At 40.6% G+C, this 22,636-nt stretch overlaps 1 protein-coding gene across 1 annotated transcript; it reads left to right on the plus strand.

Moving 5' to 3' along the window:
* The first annotated feature begins 323 nt into the window (after positions 1 to 323).
* Positions 324 to 3,998, plus strand: LOC139570948 (D(1C) dopamine receptor-like). Its single transcript, XM_071393306.1, has one exon. The coding sequence runs from the start codon at positions 433 to 435 to the stop codon at positions 1,693 to 1,695; it is 1,263 nt and encodes a 420-aa protein (XP_071249407.1). The 5' UTR covers positions 324 to 432; the 3' UTR covers positions 1,696 to 3,998.
* Positions 3,999 to 22,636: the final 18,638 nt, after the last annotated feature.

Genomic DNA, 22,636 nt, shown 5'->3' on the forward strand with positions numbered 1-22,636 from the left:
TAGTCACAAGCATACTAATTTCAAAATATAATTTATGGTAGCCTATTATTTCAACATGCATATAGGCATAGGCTAATTACTATATTCTTAATTCATCCCCATCACTGAAGCTCTTTTTGGAAGATTCTAATTTAGCCTATAACAAACTGGATGAGTGGACCACTGCCGCTGACATTGGGCTAGACCCCTCACTAAGATGTCTATCCATAGATAGACCATAGACATAATTGTCTCACCTGCTATGAGTCATAGCCTGTCGCGAGAGAGAATCATCGGACAGCACGTTTTTTTTTGTAGCCTACTGAGTACTGAGACCAGTTGAATTGCTACGGGTTGGAAGCAGTCAGAGAAACCTACATGAGAATATAGACTGAATAATACTTGGTTAAATGTGAAATCGAGGCGTTTTTACCCAAAGACAGAAAAGTGCAAATGGAAAACTATACTGGAAATGAAACGCAAGTTCTGTCGGAATCTTACGCCACAGAAGCCGAGACCGGCGGGAATGGTGTGCGGACGCTAATTGGATGCATTTTGTTTGTCCTCATTGTGTTGACACTGCTGGGGAACACGCTCGTGTGCGCCGCAGTCGTTAAATTCAGGCACCTCCGGTCCAAGGTAACCAACTTTTTCGTGATTTCTCTGGCGGTGTCTGACCTCTTCGTTGCTGTCCTCGTGATGCCATGGGAGGCAATATCTGAGGTGACTGGCACCTGGCTGTTTGGTAGATTTTGTGGCATATGGATAGCTTTTGACATAATGTGCTCGACGGCATCAATTCTTAATCTGTGTATCATAAGCGTGGATAGATACTGGGCTATAGCAAGTCCTTTTAGATATGAACGGAAAATGACCCACAGAGTTGCATTTATCATGATTGGAGTGGCGTGGACGCTGTCAATTCTCATATCCTTCATACCTGTCCAACTGAACTGGCACGTGGCCGAGGAGGAGACATCAGCGGGAAACGTTAGCAACCACTCTGAGAACTGCATAGCAAACTTGAACAAGACCTATGCTATTTTCACATCACTGATCAGTTTCTACATCCCAGTTGTCATCATGGTTGCCACCTACACGAGGATTTTCCGTATTGCGCAAACACAGATACGGAGGATATCCTCATTGGAGAGAGCTGCGGAACAAGCGCAAAATAACCAACACCCAAACGTTTGCGCACACGAAAACGCATTGAAAACTGCTTTTAAAAAGGAAACAAAAGTCTTAAAGACCCTCTCCATTATCATGGGAGTTTTTGTTTTTTGCTGGCTGCCTTTTTTTGTCCTAAACTGCATGGTACCTTTCTATGACCCTCCGTGTGTAAGCGACACCACGTTTACAATTTTCGTTTGGTTTGGTTGGGCCAACTCTTCGTTAAACCCTGTCATTTACGCATTTAACGCAGATTTCAGAAAAGCCTTTACAACTATTCTAGGCTGCAATAAAATGTGTTCAAGCAATACATTGGAGGCTGTTAATTTCAGCAATGAATTGGTGTCCTATCACCACGACACAACGCTCCAAAAAGACGCACAAGTCTTAATGGCTACACACCATCCAAACGCAATCCCCAACTTGGGAGAGGACACAACCCCACTGTTCGACAAAGCTTCTCTTATCTCAATCGCATCCCGCAATCACAAGAACATGTTTCTGCCAGCCAATGTCCAATTCCAGTGTGATGGGGAAATGTAATTTTCTTCAGCTGGAGCCATGGAGTGCGATGCAATCCTTGGTCAAATCCACGATTAGAATCTTGCACAATTGTAGGCTATGATTTATTCATGAAGTATTGATTGATTTGTATTTATTTAAGTTATATTTTATTGTGAAATCATTCCCTTATTTTGTCGTGCATAATGCCGTGCGTAATGTTATAATTTCTTTATTACCTCACTGATCATGTTCAATACATTTATACAGTGATTATTTTAAATAGTAGGCATGTGTCTTGATAAATGGAAGGAAATCACGTAGAAATGTTAGCCTAGTTTTAGTCTTGCTACTACACACACTTCAAATAATTGAGGTTAGTTAAATAAAGGTTACATTTAAAAAATATATAAATAAAAAGCCACAATTTAACGAATAAGCTATGTTATGTGTATTGCATAATGAGAGGATATCATTACATTTTGTTAGTGTTTTTTTTCTCATGCCAAAATACTTGTTCTAATTCAATGATGGTGGTGGTAGTGTTTCTGTAGCAAAGTAGCTCTCAAACACAATGGGACTAATCTATTTAAAATCAAATCACATTTTATTTTTCATATTTATTAGCATTAATGGTAAAATAATACTTAATGAAAAGGTAATTATTATGGTATAAGTTGATATGTTTAATCAGATACAGTATGACATTGTTTTGTGAAAATAGCTGTGGAAATCTTTTGCCACCTCTTACTCAAGTTAAGTCATAATTTATTTAAAGTGCATTTCACAATGTCTCAACACACTTTACAAAGAACATTTAAATTAAAAAATATATAAAATATACTCAACCATTTGTGAATGAATATAGCTAGAAAAAAATGTAGACCTGATTATGTTCTTGCCAAAGCTTCACTATAATCGTTTGCAACTGTCTTCTGCATAGTCCCTGACAACACCATGTAACCCATGGTAACAGAACCACATCTTCCCCTCTGATAATTGCATCTATTTTTATTTTAGGATGATTATATTCTCCAATGCTGCTCTTTGGTGTTGGCAGATATAAAATAGTAAAATGAGCCCTGGCCCAAAATCCCAAGGCCCCAAATGTTTTCAAAATCAGCTTTAGAACATGATTAAATATTCAACATCTAAAATATCTCCCATCAAAGCCATTTCGCCCCATGAATCAAATCTGAATAAATGGGAAGGGTGTCTAAGATTTAGGGCTGTATATTATAGGCATTATCTTATAGGGCTCCCGAGTGCCGCAGCGGTCTAAGGCACTGCATCTCAGTGCAAGAGGTGTCACTACAGTCCCTGTTTCAATTTCAGGCTGTATCACATCCGGCCATAATTGGGAGTCCCAAAGGGCAGCGCACAATTGGCCCAGCATCGTCTGGGTTTGGCCGGGGTAGGCTGTCCTTGTAAATAAGAATTTGTTCTTAACTGACTTTCCAGGTTAAATACTAAATATAGTCTACTATTCCAAAATGAATACATTTCCCTTCACATCTGTTAAAAATATTACTGTCAGAGTCACCAAATTACACCAGTGCTGTAAAATTGGCCACACAGTTACTCATTCTATGCACTCTTAGTTTGTCCCTTTAGTTAGAATTCCCAAAAGCACCTCAGTCAATCACCTGTATGTTTCTTACCAATAAGAGACATTCTCTATCACTTGCTTGTTGTAAGTCCCGCCTCCAGGTAGTGATTTGCGGGGATAAAGTTTGGGTGTTTGTATAGAATTTTGTAAAATACGTATGTGCACTGTCATTGCTAGCTAAGTAGCCAGTTAGCCAGGCTCACTGGTTACCTTTTCACTGTGTCATGAACACAGTGCTTTTCAGTTACATTATGCTTATACGTACAATAGTAATAGCTTTGTTATAGTAGTTACATTCTATGCAGAGTTTGTTGTACTGTACAGCCTGCTCTCTATTGCAGCAGCTTATTAGCCAAGTGTAGCATGTTGAGTCGGTTTGGTGAGCCTCTTACTCTGTCCGCCATTACTTGGTTTAGTGACAGTTTTCGCACCATGCGGTGGTCATGTGTACTCTCGGGCCACATTATACTTTACAGTCAGAGCATATTGGATCTGTATTATGTAGTAGTAAAGACTGCAGCTTTATCCTGCTATTGTCATTCATATTCATGTGCTGCATTATCATTCAGTAAAGTCAAGGTGTATCTGTATATAGCTTTACCCCTTTTACGTATTATTGTGTACTATAATATGTCCTTTTATTTTCCACCCTTTTAGAACCACTATCTACAGTACATTGATGTCCATGTGTGTGTGTGTGGGGATCCTTCCTGTCAATTAAACCCCCTTACCTGGACATTCTGACTATTCATTGTTCTGGACAGACATTTTGTAGTGGTTATTACTGGCCTAATATCAACACCTAAGTTTTCCCCTATTTGAATGGTCCTTTTGGATCTACAACCAAGCCATATTTTTCAAGTGCCCCTTTCATCTTCAATGGACAAAGGGTTGAAAAACAGAGTAGCAGTCTCTGGACACTGAGAGATGTGACCTGGTGAACCGCATGGCAGGTGTGTGGAGTGTAGTGTACACACAGGTGTGTTTCATACACAAGCCAGCTGCTGTAATGTCATGCTGTCATCTCGTGTTATTAGTGATGATATTTCAGCATATTGATATGACATTATCCTCATCACCTACCCTTCATTTAGTTTTCCAAATGGCTGCAGATATTTAAAGAGACATTTCAAAGACCGTAATTATTTTTTACAATTTTGCAGTTTAACATTTGAGCTTGGACTCATACATGCAGTGACTTGATCAAAATATAGAATTTTTAATTATAAAATGTTTTTGTTTGAAATACTATTGAAGAATGTGGGAAATTAACTTTTAGGCAAAAGAGAACCAGCTTCTGATAAATGCCTGCATAAAAGGAAATGAGTTATATTGAAAATACATAGGTCAAACAAGTATACTTGAGCATACACTGTATTCCCACACGCATGAGCACAAATAAACGTGTACGCACACACACACACACCCACACAGTGCGTTCAGAAAATATTCATACCACTTGACATATTCCATATTTTTTTCCCACCCATCTACACACAGTGCCACACAATGACAAAGTGAAAACGTGCTTTTAAAAATGTTAGAACATTTATTGAATATGAAGTACAGAAATATCTCAGTAACATAAGTATTCACACCCTTTTGCTATGCCACTCCAAATTAATCCTTAAGATGTCACTACAACTTGATTGGAGTCCACCTGTGGCATATTTTGGACATGATTTAGAAAGAAACACAACTGTCTATATATGGTCCCACAATTGACAGTGCATGTCAGAGCAGAAACTGTACCATGAAGTCCAAAGAACTGTCTGTAGATCTCTGAGATAGAATTGTGATGAGGCATATATCTAGGGAAGGGTAAAAAACAGTTTCTAGAGTGTTTAACGTTTCCAAGAGCACAGCGGTCTCATCATTGGGAAATTAAAAAAATATGGAACCACCCAGACTTTGCCTAGAGCTGACCGTCCGACTAAACTGAGCAGCCCGGCAAGAAGCAATTTGGTCAGGGAGGAGACCAAGAACCCAATGACCACTCTGACAAAACCACAGAGTTCCTTGGCTGAGATGGGAGAACCTGCCAGAAGAACTACAGAACTTCAGCAATCTGAGCTTTATGGGAGAGTGGAAGCCACCCCTGAGAAAAAGGGACTTGACAGCATGCCTGAAGTTTCCAAAAAGGCACGTGAAAGACTTTAATAGCATAGGGCAAAAGATTCTGTGGTCTGATGAGACAAACATTTTACTATTTGGCCTGAATGCAAAGCGCTATGTCTGGAGAAAACCCGGTACAGCTCATCACCTGTCTAACATCATCCCTACCATGAAGCGTGTTGGTGGCAGTGTCATGCTATGGGTATGCTTTTCAGTGTCAGGGAATGGTAAAGATAGAGGGAACAATAATTGGAGCCAAATATAGGCAAATCCTTGATAAGAACCTGTTTCAGAGTGCAAACTATCTTATAGACTGAACGTTATTTATAATAAGGGTTACATGGAAAAAATCGGACCTCTCTGAAATGAAAATGGATGGCCCTCCATTAAGAAAATTATATTTTACCTAAACCCTCCCTGAACGCTTGAAAAAACAAGTGTACCCAACATAATAATTCAAACAAAGGGAATTTCAGAAAACATGTCTGCTGTTTACCCTCACTTCTTGGACAGACCAGAGCCTTCAGATATGCAGTTTTATAAACTGTTCTTTGTTCTGTAAGCATTATATGTAAACACAGGTATTTTGATAGAGCACAGGACAGTGGGCCAGAAGGTTGTGGGTTCGCAGACCACTGTAGACAAGAGTAAGGGTGAAAAAATCTCCTTTATAGTAGAAGCATTGCATGAATCTATCATAGTATTTGCAGGTCCGAGAATGAATAAAACATTTATGCAATTATACATAATTTTACATATTAGCGGAATACTTTTTAAATACCCTACAAATTACCTAAATTACAGGATAAGAATGGACAGAGAGAGAGGCCTATGAGTTCATCTTGTCATATTTGTTCTATGCCAATTGTGTGTCTTGTTTGCAATGAAACTGTCTCTGCAAATAATGAAATCTGAGATGTCATTAGGAATCTGAGCATGGTACTTTCAAAAGTAAATGTAGTCCTGCTTTGTGGCATTTATGGCTCTATGTGTTATTGATCACACTATACATTTTTATGCGTGTAGATATGGTTGTTCTTGTTCGATAGAGCCATTGGACATCTTTCAGCGGTGTTCCTATCAGTGGATTTGTTGCTAAATGTGACCCATTTCAGGAACCTAGAGCTGTGTTCAAATACTCATACTAACTACACCCACTGTACTATGTGTGACGTGAATTGAGTATATAGTATGCTTATTGGTCATAGTATGGATATAGTTAGTATGCCAAAAGTTCCCAGATGTCGTACTAAATTTGCCAAAATAAAAAATAAAAAAGTATACACGCAGAGGATGCTATTTCTGTACTTTTGGGCCCATAATGAATTCTTCAGGAAATAGGCCGGCTTCTCATAGTTTTCAGATTTGAAGAAAATGGCAGAAAATATGCAGTAGAAGTACAACGAGAGCGGATACAAATTCATTGCTTTAACTAATTATGACAAATATTAAGTGAGCTATGTAATAAAGTAATGACTTTTGAAATAAGTTACCTTACACGTTATGTTGGCTGACAATGTTGGCTGACAGTTACGAACCACATAACATATCATTACAGCAGTATGTTGTTAGCTAGCTAACGTTACCTAACGTTAGTTGGCTACTTATACATCAAACTTGCCAGTATATTAACTATAGGCTATCTAACTAACTACTCAATGTCTATTGACTTGATTATTCTCGTCATTCTTAGCTTGGCTAAATGGTATGGTCGTTGTGCGTTCTCAATGGACATTCGGGTGCTTTCGTAAATTCGCTCTGGCTATCTACTCTGATTTCAGAGCACTCTCATTTGAGTGTACCAGAGCTCAAAATAAGGAATTTACGAGCACTCAACACCTGTTGAATATGGCCAGTGTCAGTAAACGTTGGCAAAAAAGCGTAATTAAATTGTTGCCAGCAGCATAGTTAGTCACCAAAGCTCTGGATAACATGAAAACTGTCTAACCAGCTCTGCTAGGGCGAGTAAAATGGTTAGAGTGGTCTCATTTGTGTCTGGAAGTAGCTAGAAAACTAGCCAACGTTAGCTTGGGTGCTTGACTACCGTTGTACGGTCGGAACGCTCAAACTCAAATCAATCCTACTCCTCGGCCTGAGTGTCCAGTGTGCACTCCGAGAGTGAAACACTCTGAATTTAGAAACTGACAATCTAACAACGCTCTGAATTTACTAGAGCACTCCAGATTGAATTTAAATAACACACCCGAAGTCGTAAAATGTCTAACTAGTAATTTGTTATGCTAACTAGCTAGCAAGAGGTTGCATAGCAACAGCATCAACTTCCGGTAGACGGGCGAAGAGCTAGTATGCTCAACTGAAAGGATACTGTTTGTTTACAAAGATCCAAGATGGTTTAGCAGTCAGACATCTTTTGTCCTCGTCGTGTCCCGTGTTTATATCGTGTCTATATCTTTTTGTATCTTTTTTCTTCGCATATATTAAAAAATATAGTTTTCTTAACCTCAACTTCAACATACTCTCCTGCAATCCGCCTCACCCAATGTGGTATGGATCTGCTATTTTCTTTACTTCAGAACTATAACCCCCAACAGGAGCTAGCCAGCTAGCTAGCTACTAGCTAGTAGTCAGCTAGCCTCTGCTATTGGTCATCAGCTACCTTTAGTCCAGACAACTCTTGCCAGTCTGCACAGCGCGACTCAAACCAGAGCAAATCAGACTTATTTTTCTCCATATCTCCGGATTCCTACCGCAAGCTCTGAACCTTCACCTGGATCATCGCAGCTAGCTAGCTGCTATCCAAGTGGCCACTTCTGGCTAATGTCTCTGTCCCAAAGCAAGAACCAATTAGCCTGGAGCTAGCCTTTGCTAGGCCCATCTCCCGGCTAGCCGAAGAGGTCCATCAGCTACTCCTTTGGCTACAATACCTATTTTGCCAATTGGCCTGGACCCTCGCCGACCCATCACGACTGGACTACCAACGTAATTTGCCCGAGGGGGGTTTTCAAATGGCTTCTCTGTCGCAACGTCCCCTGAATGCCCATCTGCTAGCCTGCTAGCCGCGGCCTGCTAGCTGTCTAGAGCATATCGGACTGTTAGCTTAAGAGACCCATCGGAGACCCATCGGACAAATTCTTCGGCAACTATACCTATTTTGCCAATTGGCCTGGACCCTTTTACCACACGGAGCCCTGCTGATCCATGACGACTGGTCTGCCGACGTAACAGTACGAGGGGGCTACAACTGACTTCTTCCATCGTGATGTCCCTCTAAGGCCCTTCTGCTAGCTTGCTAGCCCCGGCCCGCTAGCTGCCTGAATCACCGTGTCTCCCCGGCCCGCCAAGCCACTCACTGGACCCCTATGATCACCTGGCTACGCATACCTCTCCCTAATGTCAATATGCCTTTAGTAATTATTGCCTTATTTCACTGTAGAGCCCCTAGCCCTGCTCAATACACCTTAGTTAACTGTTTAGTTCCAGCTCCCACACGTGGTGACTTCGCAAGGTTTAAATGATGCCATGCTTTCCACCTGGCTACCCCTACCCCGGTCAACAGCCCTGCGCCCCCCACAGCAACTTGCCCAAGCCTCCCCCATTTCTCCTTCTCCCAAATCCAGATAGCTGATGTTCTGAAAGAGCTGCAAAATCTGGACCCATACAAATCAGCCGGGCTAGACAATCTGGACCCTCTCTTTCTAAAATTATCCGCCGAAATTGTTGCAACCCCTATTACTAGCCTGTTCAACCTCTCTTTCATATTGTCTGAGGTCCCTAAAGATTGGAAAGCTACCGCGGTCATCCCCCTCTTCAAAGGGGGAGACACTCCAGACCCAAACTGCTACAGACCTATATCTATCCTACCCTGCCTTTCTAAGGTCTTCAAAAGCCAAGTTAACAAACAGATCACCAACCATTTCGAATTCCACCGTACCTTCTTCGCTATGCAATCTGGTTTCCGAGCTAGTCATGGGTGCACCTCAGCCACGCTCAAGGTCCTAAACGATATCATAACCGCCATCGATAAGAAACAATACTGTGCAGCTGTATTCATCGACCTGGCCAAGGCTTTTGACTCTGTCAATCACCACATTCTTATCGGCAGACTCAACAGCCTTGGTTTCTCAAATGACTGCCTAGCCTGGTTCACCAACTACTTCTCAGACAGAGTTCAGTGTGTCAAATCGGAGGGCCCGTTGTTCGGACCTCTGGCAGTCTCTATGGGGGTGCCACAGGGTTCAATCCTTGGGGCCGACTCTTTTCTCTGTATACATCAATGATGTCGCACTTGCTGCTGGTGATTCTCTGATCCAGCTCTACGTAGACGACACCATTCTGTATACTTCTGGCCCTTCTTTGGACACTGTGTTAACTAACCTCCAGACGAGCTTCATTGCCATACAACTCTCCTTCCATGGCCTCCAACTGCTCTTAAATGCAAGTAAAACTAAATGCATGCTTTTCGCTGCCGACACCTGCCCGCCCGTCCAGCATCCCTACTCTGGACGGTTCTGACTTAGAATAGGTGGACAACTACAAATACCTAGGTGTCTGGTTAGACTGTTAACTCTCCTTCCAGTCTCACATTAAGCATCTCCAATCCCAAATTAAATCTAGAATCGGCTTCCTATTTCGCAACAAGGCATCCTTCACTCATGCTGCCAAACATACCTTTGTAAAACTGACTATCCTACCGATCTTTGACTTCGGCGATGTCATTTACAAAATAGCCTCCAACACTCTACTCAGCAAATTGGATGCAGTCTATCACAGTGCCATCCGTTTTGTCACCAAAGCCCCATATACTACCCACCACTGCGACCTGTATGCTCTCGTTGGCTGGTCCTCGCGTCATATTCGTCGTCAAACCCACTGGCTCCAGGTGATCTATAAGTCATTGCTAGGTAAAGCCCCGCCTTATCTCAGCTCACTGGTCACCATAGCAGCACCCACCTGTAGCACGCGCCCCAGCAGGTATATTTCACTGGTCATCCCCAAAGCCAATTCCTCCTTCGGCCGCCTTTCCGTTCAGTTCTCTGCTGCCAATGACTGGAACAAACTGCAAAAGTCACTGAAGCTGGAGACTCATGTCTCCTTCACTAGATTTAAGCACCAGCTGTCAGAGCAGCTCACAGATCACTGCACCTGGACATAGCCCATCATAGCCCATCTGTATTTTGCTCCTTTGCACACCAGTATCTCTACTTGCACACTCATCTTCTGCACATTTTTCACTCCAGTTTTTAATTGCTATATTGTAATTATTTAGCCACTATGGCCTATTCATTGCCTTACCTCCCTTATCCTACCTCATTTGCACACACTGTATATAGACTTTTTCTATTGTATTATTGACTGTATGTTTGTTATTCCATGTGTAACTCTGTGTTGTTGTTTGTGTCGCACTGCTTTGCTTTATCTTGGCCAGGTCGCAGTTGTAAATGAGAACTTGTTCTCAACTAGTCTACCTGGTTAAATAAAGGTGAAATAAAAAATAAAATAAAAATACTAAAATGAACTAATATTACATAGTGTGTAGTATATACTCATTAAGTATGTAGTATACAGTGTGTTAGTATGGGTATTCGAACACAGCTTAGGTGTATGTCGTGGGTCACTGCACAGGAGAGCTGTTTGAACGTAAACTTTCTTTTAAATCAAAATGTGTTTTTTGGCAGAAATGCCTTCTCAAGCATGTGAACTTTCATGTGCCTTAATAGCAAACTTGTATGCCATCTGTAAATACGAATACAATTGTTAAATTAGAAGCCTAGTTGGTTTAGCCACAGAAAAAGATTGCAACCTTCCTGCTAGCCATGATTGGCAGAGATAATGGGTGGGCTGGACATGCCGAGAGATGAGTTTGGATTGGTCTGCCATGTTGCACGGTTCTGTCTATTTGAGCTGGTCAGTATGTCTAGGTAATCCTGTCTAACGTGACTTTTTTTAATATATCGCGTAGTAAAACTGCATAAGTGTTGCTCTCCACTTTCTGGAGGCCCGAGTTTTGAAATCAGTTGAATACGAGTATGATAGCTAAAGAGACACCTGTCTCCGGATTACATCTTCATACTAAGGACAACCATGGCATCCGACAGGAGACGCGTCCATCCATGATGTATATTGGTAAGATAGTCTAGCTAGCTACATTTTCCGATATTACACGTTTCTAATTTTCACAGAAAGGGGTTTTATTTCAAGTTAAAGTGTACTGTTAGCTTGCTAACGTTAGCTGGCTGGCTTGCTAGCTAACATTTTGTGAATGATCTTACTATTCGTATATCAGAGCCATTTGCTTGACTAGTTATAGCGCCTAATGTAATTAGCTAACTAATATTGAACCTGGTTGGTTAGCTACCTGCGAATTCATGCAGGGTAGTAACGTCATGAGTTGGGATTATGGTTCCACTATGCAAGGATCCATTTCAATAGAATGTCACTGCAACAACTGTTGATAGCCAGAGCGAATTTACCAGCTAGTATGTCTATCTACTCTGATTTCAGACCACGGGTAAGATAGCCTAGCTAGCTACATTTTCAGATATTACACGTTTCTATTATTTGACATAGTCTTTATTAACCACTTTGGGTGCATTCATAAATTCAATCTGGCCATCTACTCCGATTTCAGAGCACTCTCGTCTGAGTGTGCCAGATTTCAGAATAACTGATGAATTTACGAACGCTCAACACCCGTTGAATATGGCCGGTGTCAGTAAACGTCAGCAAAAAAACTTAATTAAATTGTTGCCAGCAGCACAATTACAGTCATCAAAGCTCTGGAAAACATGAAAACAGCCTAACCAGCTCTGCTAGGGTGAGTAAAATGGTCAGAGTGGGGTGTTCTCTCATTTGTGCCTGGAATTAGCTAGCAAGCTAGCCAATGTTAGCCAGTTAGCTTGGGCGTTGACTGCCGTTGTGAGGTCAGACATTTCAGATCAACCCTAGTCATCGGCCAGAGTGTCCAGTGTGTGCTCTGAACACTCCGAGAGCAAAATGCTCTGAATTTACAAACGGACAAATCTGACAGCACAGTTGCAGTCACCAACGCTCTGGATAACATAACAGCCTAACCAGCTCTGCTAGGGCGAGTAATGTTCAGTGAGCTGTTCTCTCATTTGTGTCTGGAAGTAGCTAGCAAGTTAGCTTGGGTGTTTGACTGCTGTTGTTAGTACAGAACGCTCCGATCAACCCTTAAAGAGACGGGTGGGGCTAAAGCTTAAGAGAGTGTGAATGATGCTGAATGGGTGTAGACAAAGAAGTGCTCTCCGGTAGTAGGTCATTTTCTCAAAAGTGAGTTTATAAGTTTATCAACTTTCAAAGCAGAATTACTTTCCCATTGTTCCTCAACTGTAGTTGTTGATATACAAATTTGTAGCTCTGTCTCTACTTTTATCCAATGTAAAAAACACAATTTCAAATTTTGCTACATGAGTCGGATTTGAGCCGGTCGGTCACAAATATACAAGCTGACACATTTTTTCCAGTCTCTGAAAGACTACAACTCGTGTGGGGCGGTGCTTTGTGCTCTGGCCATGTCCCTTCCCTAAGGCAGGCTTTTTTGAAAAGGAGGCGGACACTAACAACATAATCCTTTGAGCAAAACTGAAACAACTGACCAGACCACAATGGCTTCAAGTGATTCCTCTCATCAACGCAAATTTGATGGAGCATTTTTTTGGCTACATGTTGATATTCAACCATGCATGTTTCAACCGGAATATATCTAGGAAGATTCAAAACAAAGAGTTGGATTTAGTTACAAGCTCAGCTACAGCCAATGCCAATGCCAGCACCAAGAGGACATAATACAAATACAGTGGCTAGCTAATTAAGGTATTTTTCCTGCAAGCCACTTAGCTAGCTAACTTTAATTTATTTACTGAAATCCATATTGTGTATTGCTGGCTAACATACTACTGTTTTATAGTAGTGGGAAATCTAATTATTTATCAACTTAGGTAGCTGGCTAACAGATTTCACAACATTAAGTGTGTGCCCTCAGGCCTCTACTCTACTACCACATATCTACAAAATACACGTGTACATGTGTGTATAGTGCGTCGGCCGGGTTTGGCCGGTGTATGCCATCATTGTAAATAAGAATTTGTTCTTAACTGACTTGCCTAGTTAAATAAAGGTTCAATTTAAATAAATAAAAAAAGCTGATTGAGAAAATGCTAAGAGTGTGCAAAGCTGTCATCAAGGCAAAGGGAAGAAATTAAAAAATAAAATGTATTTAGATTTGTTTAACACTTTTTTGGTTACTACATGATTCCATATGTGTTATTTCATATTTTTTGATGTGTTCACTATTATTCTAAAATGTAGAAAATAGTAAAAGTAAAGAAAAACCCTTTGAGTAGGTATGTCAACTTTTGACTGGTACTGTACATATGTTAACGTGGGCTATTTTTAACACTTTTCTGTGTAATTGTTTTTCATTCTTTACTGGGAAGCTTAACAGAGGTAGATATCCTCTTGTTATTTTAATTAGTGCAGGGTGAGCTGCACACAGTGGACTTCCTACTAGGGCACACCACCTCAGTGCTAACAGTATTACTCTGGTTCATATGCATATGATTACTGCATACAATAGCTGTAGGATCAGCAGAGACATTCAAGGCAGTAAGAGGGACATAAATTAGGTTACTTACATTGTGTCTTCCAACTCCCCTAGGATAATGTACATTTGCTGAAGCATTATGACAACTCAGCGATACAATGGTAGGGATTAAATGAGCTGGACTTGGGTCATTGATAAATTATTGTCTCAATGCAGCCTTATAATGACGTGAAAGGATCCAGGAACCCAAATTATTTGGGTGGATCCCATCTTCCTTATGATACAAGATTTATTTCCAGAAGGTATCAAAAGTGTCATGAAATGTTACACCCACAGATCTGCAAAAGTCTCGTAGCCAGTTATGGAGGGCTAAACGTCTGCTGAACTGTTCAATGCCATGATTTAGGGAGGGCAGAGGGCCAGATATTATAGGGCGTTTGTTGGTGTCGAGTAATGACCCAATCAGTTCTTTTAAATCCATCTTCAGCTGTTCTGAGCTGTCCTTCATAATGTCCTTTGACCACACATGAACCATGACAGTATCAGGCCCTGGTGACTGACTCACAGCCTCGGGAAGCAACCTGGTGATATCCTGATCTTTTGCCACAGGAAAACACAAAGTCTTTGCCCCAGGTACAGATATACAGTTGAAGTCGGAACTTTACATACACCTCAGCCAAATACATTTAAACTCAGTTTTTCACAATTCCTGACATTTAATCCTAGTAAAAATTCCCTGTTTTAGGTCAGTTAGGATCACCACTTTATTTTAAGAATGTGAAATGTCAGAATCATAGTAGAGAGTGATTTATTTCAGCTTTTATTTATTCATCACATTCCCAGTGGGGCAGAAGTTTACATACAATCAATTAGTATTTCGTAGCATTGCCTTTAAATTGTTTAACTTGGGTCAAACGTTTCGGGTAGTCTTTCACAAGCTTCCCACAATAAGTTGGGTCAATTTTGGCCCATTCCTCCTGACAGAGCTGGTGTAACTGAGTCAGGTTTGTAGGCCTCCTTGCTCAAAAACGCTTTTTTAGAACTGCCCACAAATGTTCTGTAGGATTGAGGTCAGGGCTTTGTGATGGCCACTCCAATACCTTGGTGTTGTTGTCCTTAAGCCATTTTTCCACAACTTTGGAAGTATGCTTGGGGTCATTGTCCATTTGGATGACCAATTTGCGACCAAGCTTTAACTTCCTGACTGATGTCTTGAGATGTTGCTTCAATATATCCACATAATTTTCCTCCCTCATGATGCCATCTATTTTGTGAAGTGCACCAGTCCCTCCTGCAGCAAAGCACCCCCACAACATGATGCTGCCACCCCAGTGCATCATGGTTGGGATGGTGTTCTTCGGCTTGCAAGCCTCCCCCTTTTTCCTCCAAACATAACGATGGTCATTATGGCCAAACAGTTCTAATTTTGTTTCATCAGACCAGAGGACATTTCTTTTTTATGGCGGTTTTTGAGCAGTGGCTTCTTTCTTGCTGAGTGGCCTTTCAGGTTATGTCGATATAGAACTCGTTTTACTGTGGATATAGATACATTTGTACCTGTTTCCTCCAGCATCTTCACAAGGTCCTTTGCTGTTGTCCTGGGATTGATTTGCACTTTTCGCACCAATGTACGTTCATCTCTAGGAGACAGAACACATCTCCTTCCTGAGCGGTATGACGGCTGCGTGGTTCCATGGTGTTTATCCTTGCGTACTATTGTTTGTACAGATGAACGTGGTACCTTCAGGAATTTGGAAATTGCTCCCAAGAATTAACCAGACTTGTGGAGGTCTACATTTTTTCTGAGGACTTGGCTGATTTCTTTAGATTTTCTCTAGATGTCAATCGAAGAGGAACTGAGTTTGAAGGCAGGCCTTGAAATACATCCACAGGTACACCTCCAATTGACTCAAATGATGCCAATAAGCCCATGAGAAGCTTTCAAAGCCATTACATAATTTTATTATATTTTCCAGGCTGTTTGAAGGCACAGTCATCTTAGTGTATGTAATTTTCTGACCCACTGGAATTGTGATACAGTGAAATAATCTGTCTGTCAACAATTGTTGGAAAAATTACTTGTGTCATGCACAAAGTAGATGTCCTAACTGACTTGCCAAAACTATAGTTTGTTAGCAAGAAATGTGTGGAGTGGTTGAAAAGCGAGTTTTAATGACTCCAATCTAAGCATATGTAAACTTCCGACTTCAACTGTATGTGTTGACTGAATATAAGCAAGTGATGTCTGCTAAATAATCAAGTTGATGGCGCAGTCATATAGCCCCGGCACCTACATAAAGCTGAGTGACTCACTCATTCATGGCTTTGGATCAAAATAAGTAAGTACCAACATTCTTTCTGATAGTCTTTAATAAAGAAATGTTTTGTTTATCCTGACCTGAATGCCATGTATTATAGTCTCTAAATGGAAAAATATTACCACCATCTCTTGCGCATGTCATTTTCCAGATTTTCCCTAACAAAAAATGGCAGTTAGATGTTCATTTAGAATCCTCCAATCCTCTAAATGTAATTATTGGTGTAAAGCCATATAGTTTGCAAAATAGTTGGGAAGAGATTTTCGATGGCAATTTTCCGTTCCTCCTGAAAGCACTAACAGTCAAATGCATTCTCTCTGTCGCCCACACGCACTTTAAACATTTGGATAATAAAGCATTTAAAAGCTGACATTTATGCATTCATGAATTAAATTGCTTTAGCTGACATGTTGCGGTTCATCTGATGAAGGTGCACATGGTCCTATTTATATAATGAAATGAATATGAATTCAGAGGGCAGAAATGATTAAATATTAAAGCATTAGACCTCCTACTAAAGGCATCCGTCATACAAAAGTTATACTTAAATCCAAACTGGTTTTGCAGCACTCGCTCATCATCTTCAACCATCAGTGAGTCGATGGCTTGAATAGTCTCGCTGGCAGAGTTTCTCTGTCTAGTGTCTTGTGTTATTTATCCCATTTATTCATTTATTTTTATTGGCCAGTCTGAGATATGGCTTTTTCTTTGCAACTCTGCCTAGAAGGCCAGCATCCTGGAGTCACCTCTTCACTGTTGACGTTTAGACTGGTGTTTGTGCGGGTACTATTTAATGAAGCTGCCAGTTGAGGCCTTGTGAGGCATCTGTTTCTCAAACTAGACACTCTAATGTACTTGTCCTCTTGCTCAGCTGTGTACCGGGGCCTCCCACTCCTCTTTCTATTCTGGTTAGAGCCAGTTTGCGCTATTCTGTGAAGGGAGTACTACAAAGCGTTGTACGAGATCTTCAGTTTCTTGGCAATTTCTCGCATGGAATAGCCTTCATTTCTTAGAACAAGAATAGACTGAAGAGTTTCAGAAGAAAGGTCTTTGTTTCTGGCTGATGCTCCAGATACTCAACTAGTCTAAAGAACGCCAGTTTTATTGCTTCTTTAATCATCAATACAGTTTTCAGCTGTACTAACATATTTGCAAAAGGGGTTTCTAATGATCAATCTAATGATCAATTAAAATGATAAACTTGGATTAGCTAACACAACGTGCCATTGGAACACAGGAGTGATGATTGCTGATAATGGGCCTCTGTACGCCTATGTAGATATTCCATTAAAAATCTGCCGTTTTCAGCTACAATAGTCATTTATAACATTAACTATGTCTACACTGTATTTCTGATCAATTTGATGTTATTTTAATGGACAAAAAAAGTGTTTTTCTTTCAAAAACAAGGACATTTCTAAGTGACCCAAAATATTGAACGGTAGTAGTGTATATAATATGTCTTACGGAGCCTTTCCATAAGTCCAATCAAATTTCTTCAACTGTCTTCTGACTGTGATTAGAGCGATGTTGATGTTGTGCTGTGATGCCAGCAGATTCCAGACTGCATTTGCCGATCGCCTATCGTCTTCAACCATCAGTGAGTCGATGGCTTGAATAGTCTCGCTGGAAATTGTAATGAAAAGCACTGTACAAAGTAAACTTATTATTTACTATAGTCTGACATGTCTGCAGAGATGTTGTAATTTTGTAATATGTTTTTTTTGGTAAATTGTTTTGTAAATATGAATTCACATTTGTGGTGCCACTAAATAAACAATGAATTATTTAAATCAATATTGTCAATATTTGTATTATTATTATTAAAATATTTTTTTTATAATGGAGGAAGGGTGGACAGGGAGTTAAAAAAGGAACCCCAAAAGGTTTTTCATGGAACCATTATAAGGGGTTCTTCGAATAACCTTTTTCAAGGGTTCTTCGAAGAACTTATAGGGGTTCCCACAAGATTCTTCGAAAAACCTTTTTCAAGGGTTCTTCGAAGAACTTATAGGGGTTCCCCCATAGTTTCAATTTGAAGAACCCCTAAAGGATACTCCAGTAACCTTTGCTTTTTAGAGTGTAGAAGTAAATGTCAGTTCGCTTTTCATAGCCGAGCATTCAGAGGTCAAGACAGCAAGTGCATGTGAGAGAGAAAATATCGAAACACACAGTAACGCGTGTCAATGAGTTCCGAGATCTGATCTGTTATCCAACGATTAGTTTAATAGCCCTGCTACTGTGTGAAAATCACCCCCAACAAGCAATAGTCTACCCGCGTGTGGTCAACTATTTCAGCACCGTTTTGCGCTGCTCTGAGACAAGCTAGACTACTTAATAAACATATACATTTTAAACAATATAATTCTATTAAACTACCTTAGATATTCATTTAGAATCCTCTAAATTGAATTAGATCTACTACTGTACAAGGACATTTTATGGATCTGCCAGTATTTTCATTTAGAGATTCCGGTAAAGAAATGTGTACGTAGAGGGGTAACTTTCTTCACCAGTTCTCTTACCAATTTGTACAATTGTGTGATTAACCTACCAGTTGGTGTAACTGCAAATTTAATTCTCTTGAGAGGACTTTTTCCACATTTTGTTGTGTTACTAATTAATTAAATTGTCTGTAAGTTCCCTCAGTTGAGTAGTGAATTTCTAGCCCAGATTCAACCACGAAGACCAGGGAGGTTTTCCATTGCCTCGCAAAGAAGGGCATCTATTGATAGAAAAAAAAAGAAGACACTGAATATTTCTTTAAGCATGGTGAAGTTATTAATTATACTTTGGATGGTGTATCAATACACCCAGTCACTACAAAGATACTGGCGTACTTCCTAACTCTGTTGCCAGAGAGGAAGGAAACCACTGAGGGATTTCTCCATGAGGCCAATGGTGACTTTAAAACAGTTACAGAGTTTAATGGTTGTGATTGGAGAAAACTGAGGATGGATCAACAACATTGTAGTTACTCCACAATAGTAACCTAAATGACAGAGTGAAAAGAAGGAAGTCTGTACAAAATAAAATATTCCAAGACATGCATCCTGTTTGCTATGAGGCACCAAAGTAAAACATGGGGTAAAGAAATTCACATTTTGCCCTGAATACAAAGCATACGTTTTGGGCAAATCCAACACATTACAGAGCACCACTCTTCATATTTTCAAGCACGATGCTGGCTGCATCATGTTATGAATATGCTCGTCATCAGCAAAGACAAGGGAGTTCTTTTTTGGGGATAAAAATAAAAACGAATGGAGCTGAGCACAAGCAAAATCCTAAAAGAAAACCTGGGTCGGTCTGCTTTCCTACAGACACTAGGAGACAAATTCACCTTCCAGCAGGACAATAACCTAAAACTCAAGGCCAAATATGCACTGGAGTTGCTTACCAAGATGACATTGAATGTTCCTTAGTGGCCTAGTTATAGTTTTGACTTAAATCGTCATGAAAATCTATGGCAAAACTTGAAAATGGCAGCATCCCTACAGTGAAGCATGTTGGTGGCAGAATCATGCTGTGGGGATGTTTTTCAGAGGCAGGGACTGAGATACTAGTCAGGATCGAGGGAAAGATGTACGGAGCAAAGTAGAGAGAGATCCTTGATGAAAACCAGCTCCAGAGTGCTCAGGACCTCAGACTGGGGCAAAGGTTAATCTTCCAACAGGACAACGACCCTAAGCACACAGCCAAGACAATGCATGAGTGGCTTGGGGACAAGTCTCTGAATGTCCTTGAGTGGCCCAGCTAGATCTCAGATTTTAACCTGATCGAACATCTCTGGAGAGACCTGAAAATAGCTGTGCAGCGACGCTCCCCATCCAACCTGACAGAGCTTGAGAGGATTTGCAGTGAAGAATGGGGGAAACTCCCAAAATACAGGTGTGCCAAGCTTGTAGTGTCATACCCAGGAAGACTTGAGTCTGTAACCTGTTTTGGCTTTGTCATTATGGGGTATTGTGTGTAGATTGATGAGGGGGGGAAAACTATTTAATACATTTTAGCATATGGCTGTAACATAACAAAATGTGGAAAAAGTCAAGGGGTTTGAATACTTTCCGAATGCACTGTACACATTGCTTGACTCACATTGTTGTGCTGTGCTCACTTCAACAGGAAGGTAGTCCTTCTTGTGCCAAATTTTGTCAACAAACTTTGTCATCAATGTATGGCATTCTCTGAATTTATGGTGCTTTCAAGACAACTGGGAGCTCTAGAAAGAGGCCAGAGTTCCCATCTTGGAATTCCAAGTCGGATGACCGTTCAAAACTTATGTTTCCAGTCTGAGAATTTCTTTTCAGAGTTCCCAGTTGTCTTGAACTCACTGAAGTCTGATATTTCACAGTTCCGAGTTTCCAGTTGTTTTGAACGCGGCAGAAGTCATGCTGGATTGACAGCATGGCCAATGTATTCAACCTTTTCTGGCCCATGGTGTTGCATGTGAATGTTTAACCTTTTAAGCCTGGAAAATAGACCCTTAAACCCAGACTTGGACCACACACCCTCTCCACTGAATAGCAGGCTATTGATTGGTTTGCAATGCTTGCAGTTAGTCACTGATTCCTTCCAAACCGCTCATTGTTGAATTTGCGATTTACAACTTGTTGTGTAATTTTTATTTCCAATGACTGATGAGCACTGATACATTACAGCAAAACAGAATGAACCATCAAAATTAAAAGATTTAGATTTTTGTATCAATCAGACTTTATGGCACAGTAAACAGACAATTCACCTTACTGAATTAAATATACATTACTTGAGGGACATACAGTATCTTCTGCAGTTTCCATGATGAGATCTTTACGATGACTCTAGTTCCGTGTACTGTTCAAGCCAAAGTTTCTCTAATCTTATTTTTTCCCACGTTTTTGGGCCCGAGAGATTAAAAAATGTCCCCAGGGCTGTATGCTCACAGTAGGGTGAGAAGCTCTTTTTGATTGCTGAATGTGAATCTGCTGGGTCAGAAAGAAATAAGGACAATTGTGTAGTAGTCTATGTCCTCGTTCTGGTGTATTTTTAATAGTTCTATACAAACCCACCAAAAAATATAATAAAGGAGGAGTAGATCGAAGTTTTAAGTCCAACAACATGCACTCCTCTGTCAGTGTTCTCTGACCTTAGTTAGAAAATAAACTGTTTTCCTTCACCCATGTATTGTTTTGCAGAGCACTCGGGTGGACAGTATCTGATAGACCAGATGAACCCCATGCTCATAACATTGTTTATGGCCAGAAGTACTCTGAGGACGCAAGATAGCCAGTCTTACAAGGGCATCAATTCATGAGAGAAGTGAGGAAAAACTGTGAAAATAAAAAATTTACAAATGGTTGCTCTCATTTGCCACACACACACACACACACACACACACACACACACACACACACACACACACACACACACACACACACACACACACACACACACACACACACACACACACACACACACACACACACACACACACACACACACACACACACACACACACACACACAAACAGCTCAAAAAGAACAGTGTCTCATGCTATGATCTTAAAATTGATTGACATTGGCACCATAACAGTGCACTTTTGTCTAGAGTCAAATCAAATCAAAGTTTATTTGTCACGTGCGCCGAATACAACAGGTGTAGACCTTACAGTGAAATGCTTACTTACAGGCTCTAACTAATAGTGCAAAAAAGGTATTAGGTGAACAATAGGTAAGTAAAGATATAAAAACAACAGTAAAAAGAAATTGAAAAATAACATTGGCGAGGCTATATACAGTAGCGAGGCTATAAAGGTAGCGAGGCTACATACAGACACCATACAGAGTGACATGATAGCAATGCCAGGCCATCAGTCAATATGTCTGTGTTCCTCCTTATGCAAAGAAATGAAGCAATAATTACCAGGTGTTGCCATGGAAGCTTGTGCTGAGGGCAATCTTCATTGTATTTACATACACTATGCTAACTTTTCTGCAAAGCAAGGTGTTTCTCCTCTGCTTCACAATTAGATTCCCTGTCACTACGGTCTGAGGAGTGAGGACAGGGGCAGCGCTACACGCCTCAATCAGTGTCTAATCACAGTCAATGGTATCTTAAATGCAGTCAGCTAGCAGCACATTGATTGCGAACAATTTAACGGAGATTGGTCTTCTAGAAACCTCCCGCCTCGTCAAGGACTCTCTTAGTATCACCAGCAGAGTGAAGCTTAAAGACAGGACAGAAAAAAGCAAATAGAATCACATTTCTAGAGAACATTGTCTTCTTAGCTGTGAAGAGGGGGTGTGTTGGGTATGGGGGTGTGTGAGGCAACACTTCATGACCCAAACCCCACCTCCCCCACACACAGTCTTTAGGCTGGGGGTCACGAGGAGTATTGTTAGGAAGTGCACTGCTTAAAGGAGGTCTGGGTAGACC

The sequence above is a fragment of the Salvelinus alpinus genome, chromosome 3 (genome assembly GCF_045679555.1).
Source record: "Salvelinus alpinus chromosome 3, SLU_Salpinus.1, whole genome shotgun sequence".
NCBI classification, from domain to species: domain Eukaryota; kingdom Metazoa; phylum Chordata; class Actinopteri; order Salmoniformes; family Salmonidae; genus Salvelinus; species Salvelinus alpinus.

Coding starts and splice junctions, on each gene's coding strand:
- LOC139570948 (XM_071393306.1), top strand. CDS start 433: ATGGAAAACTATACTGGAAATGAAACGCAAGTTCTGTCGGAATCTTAC.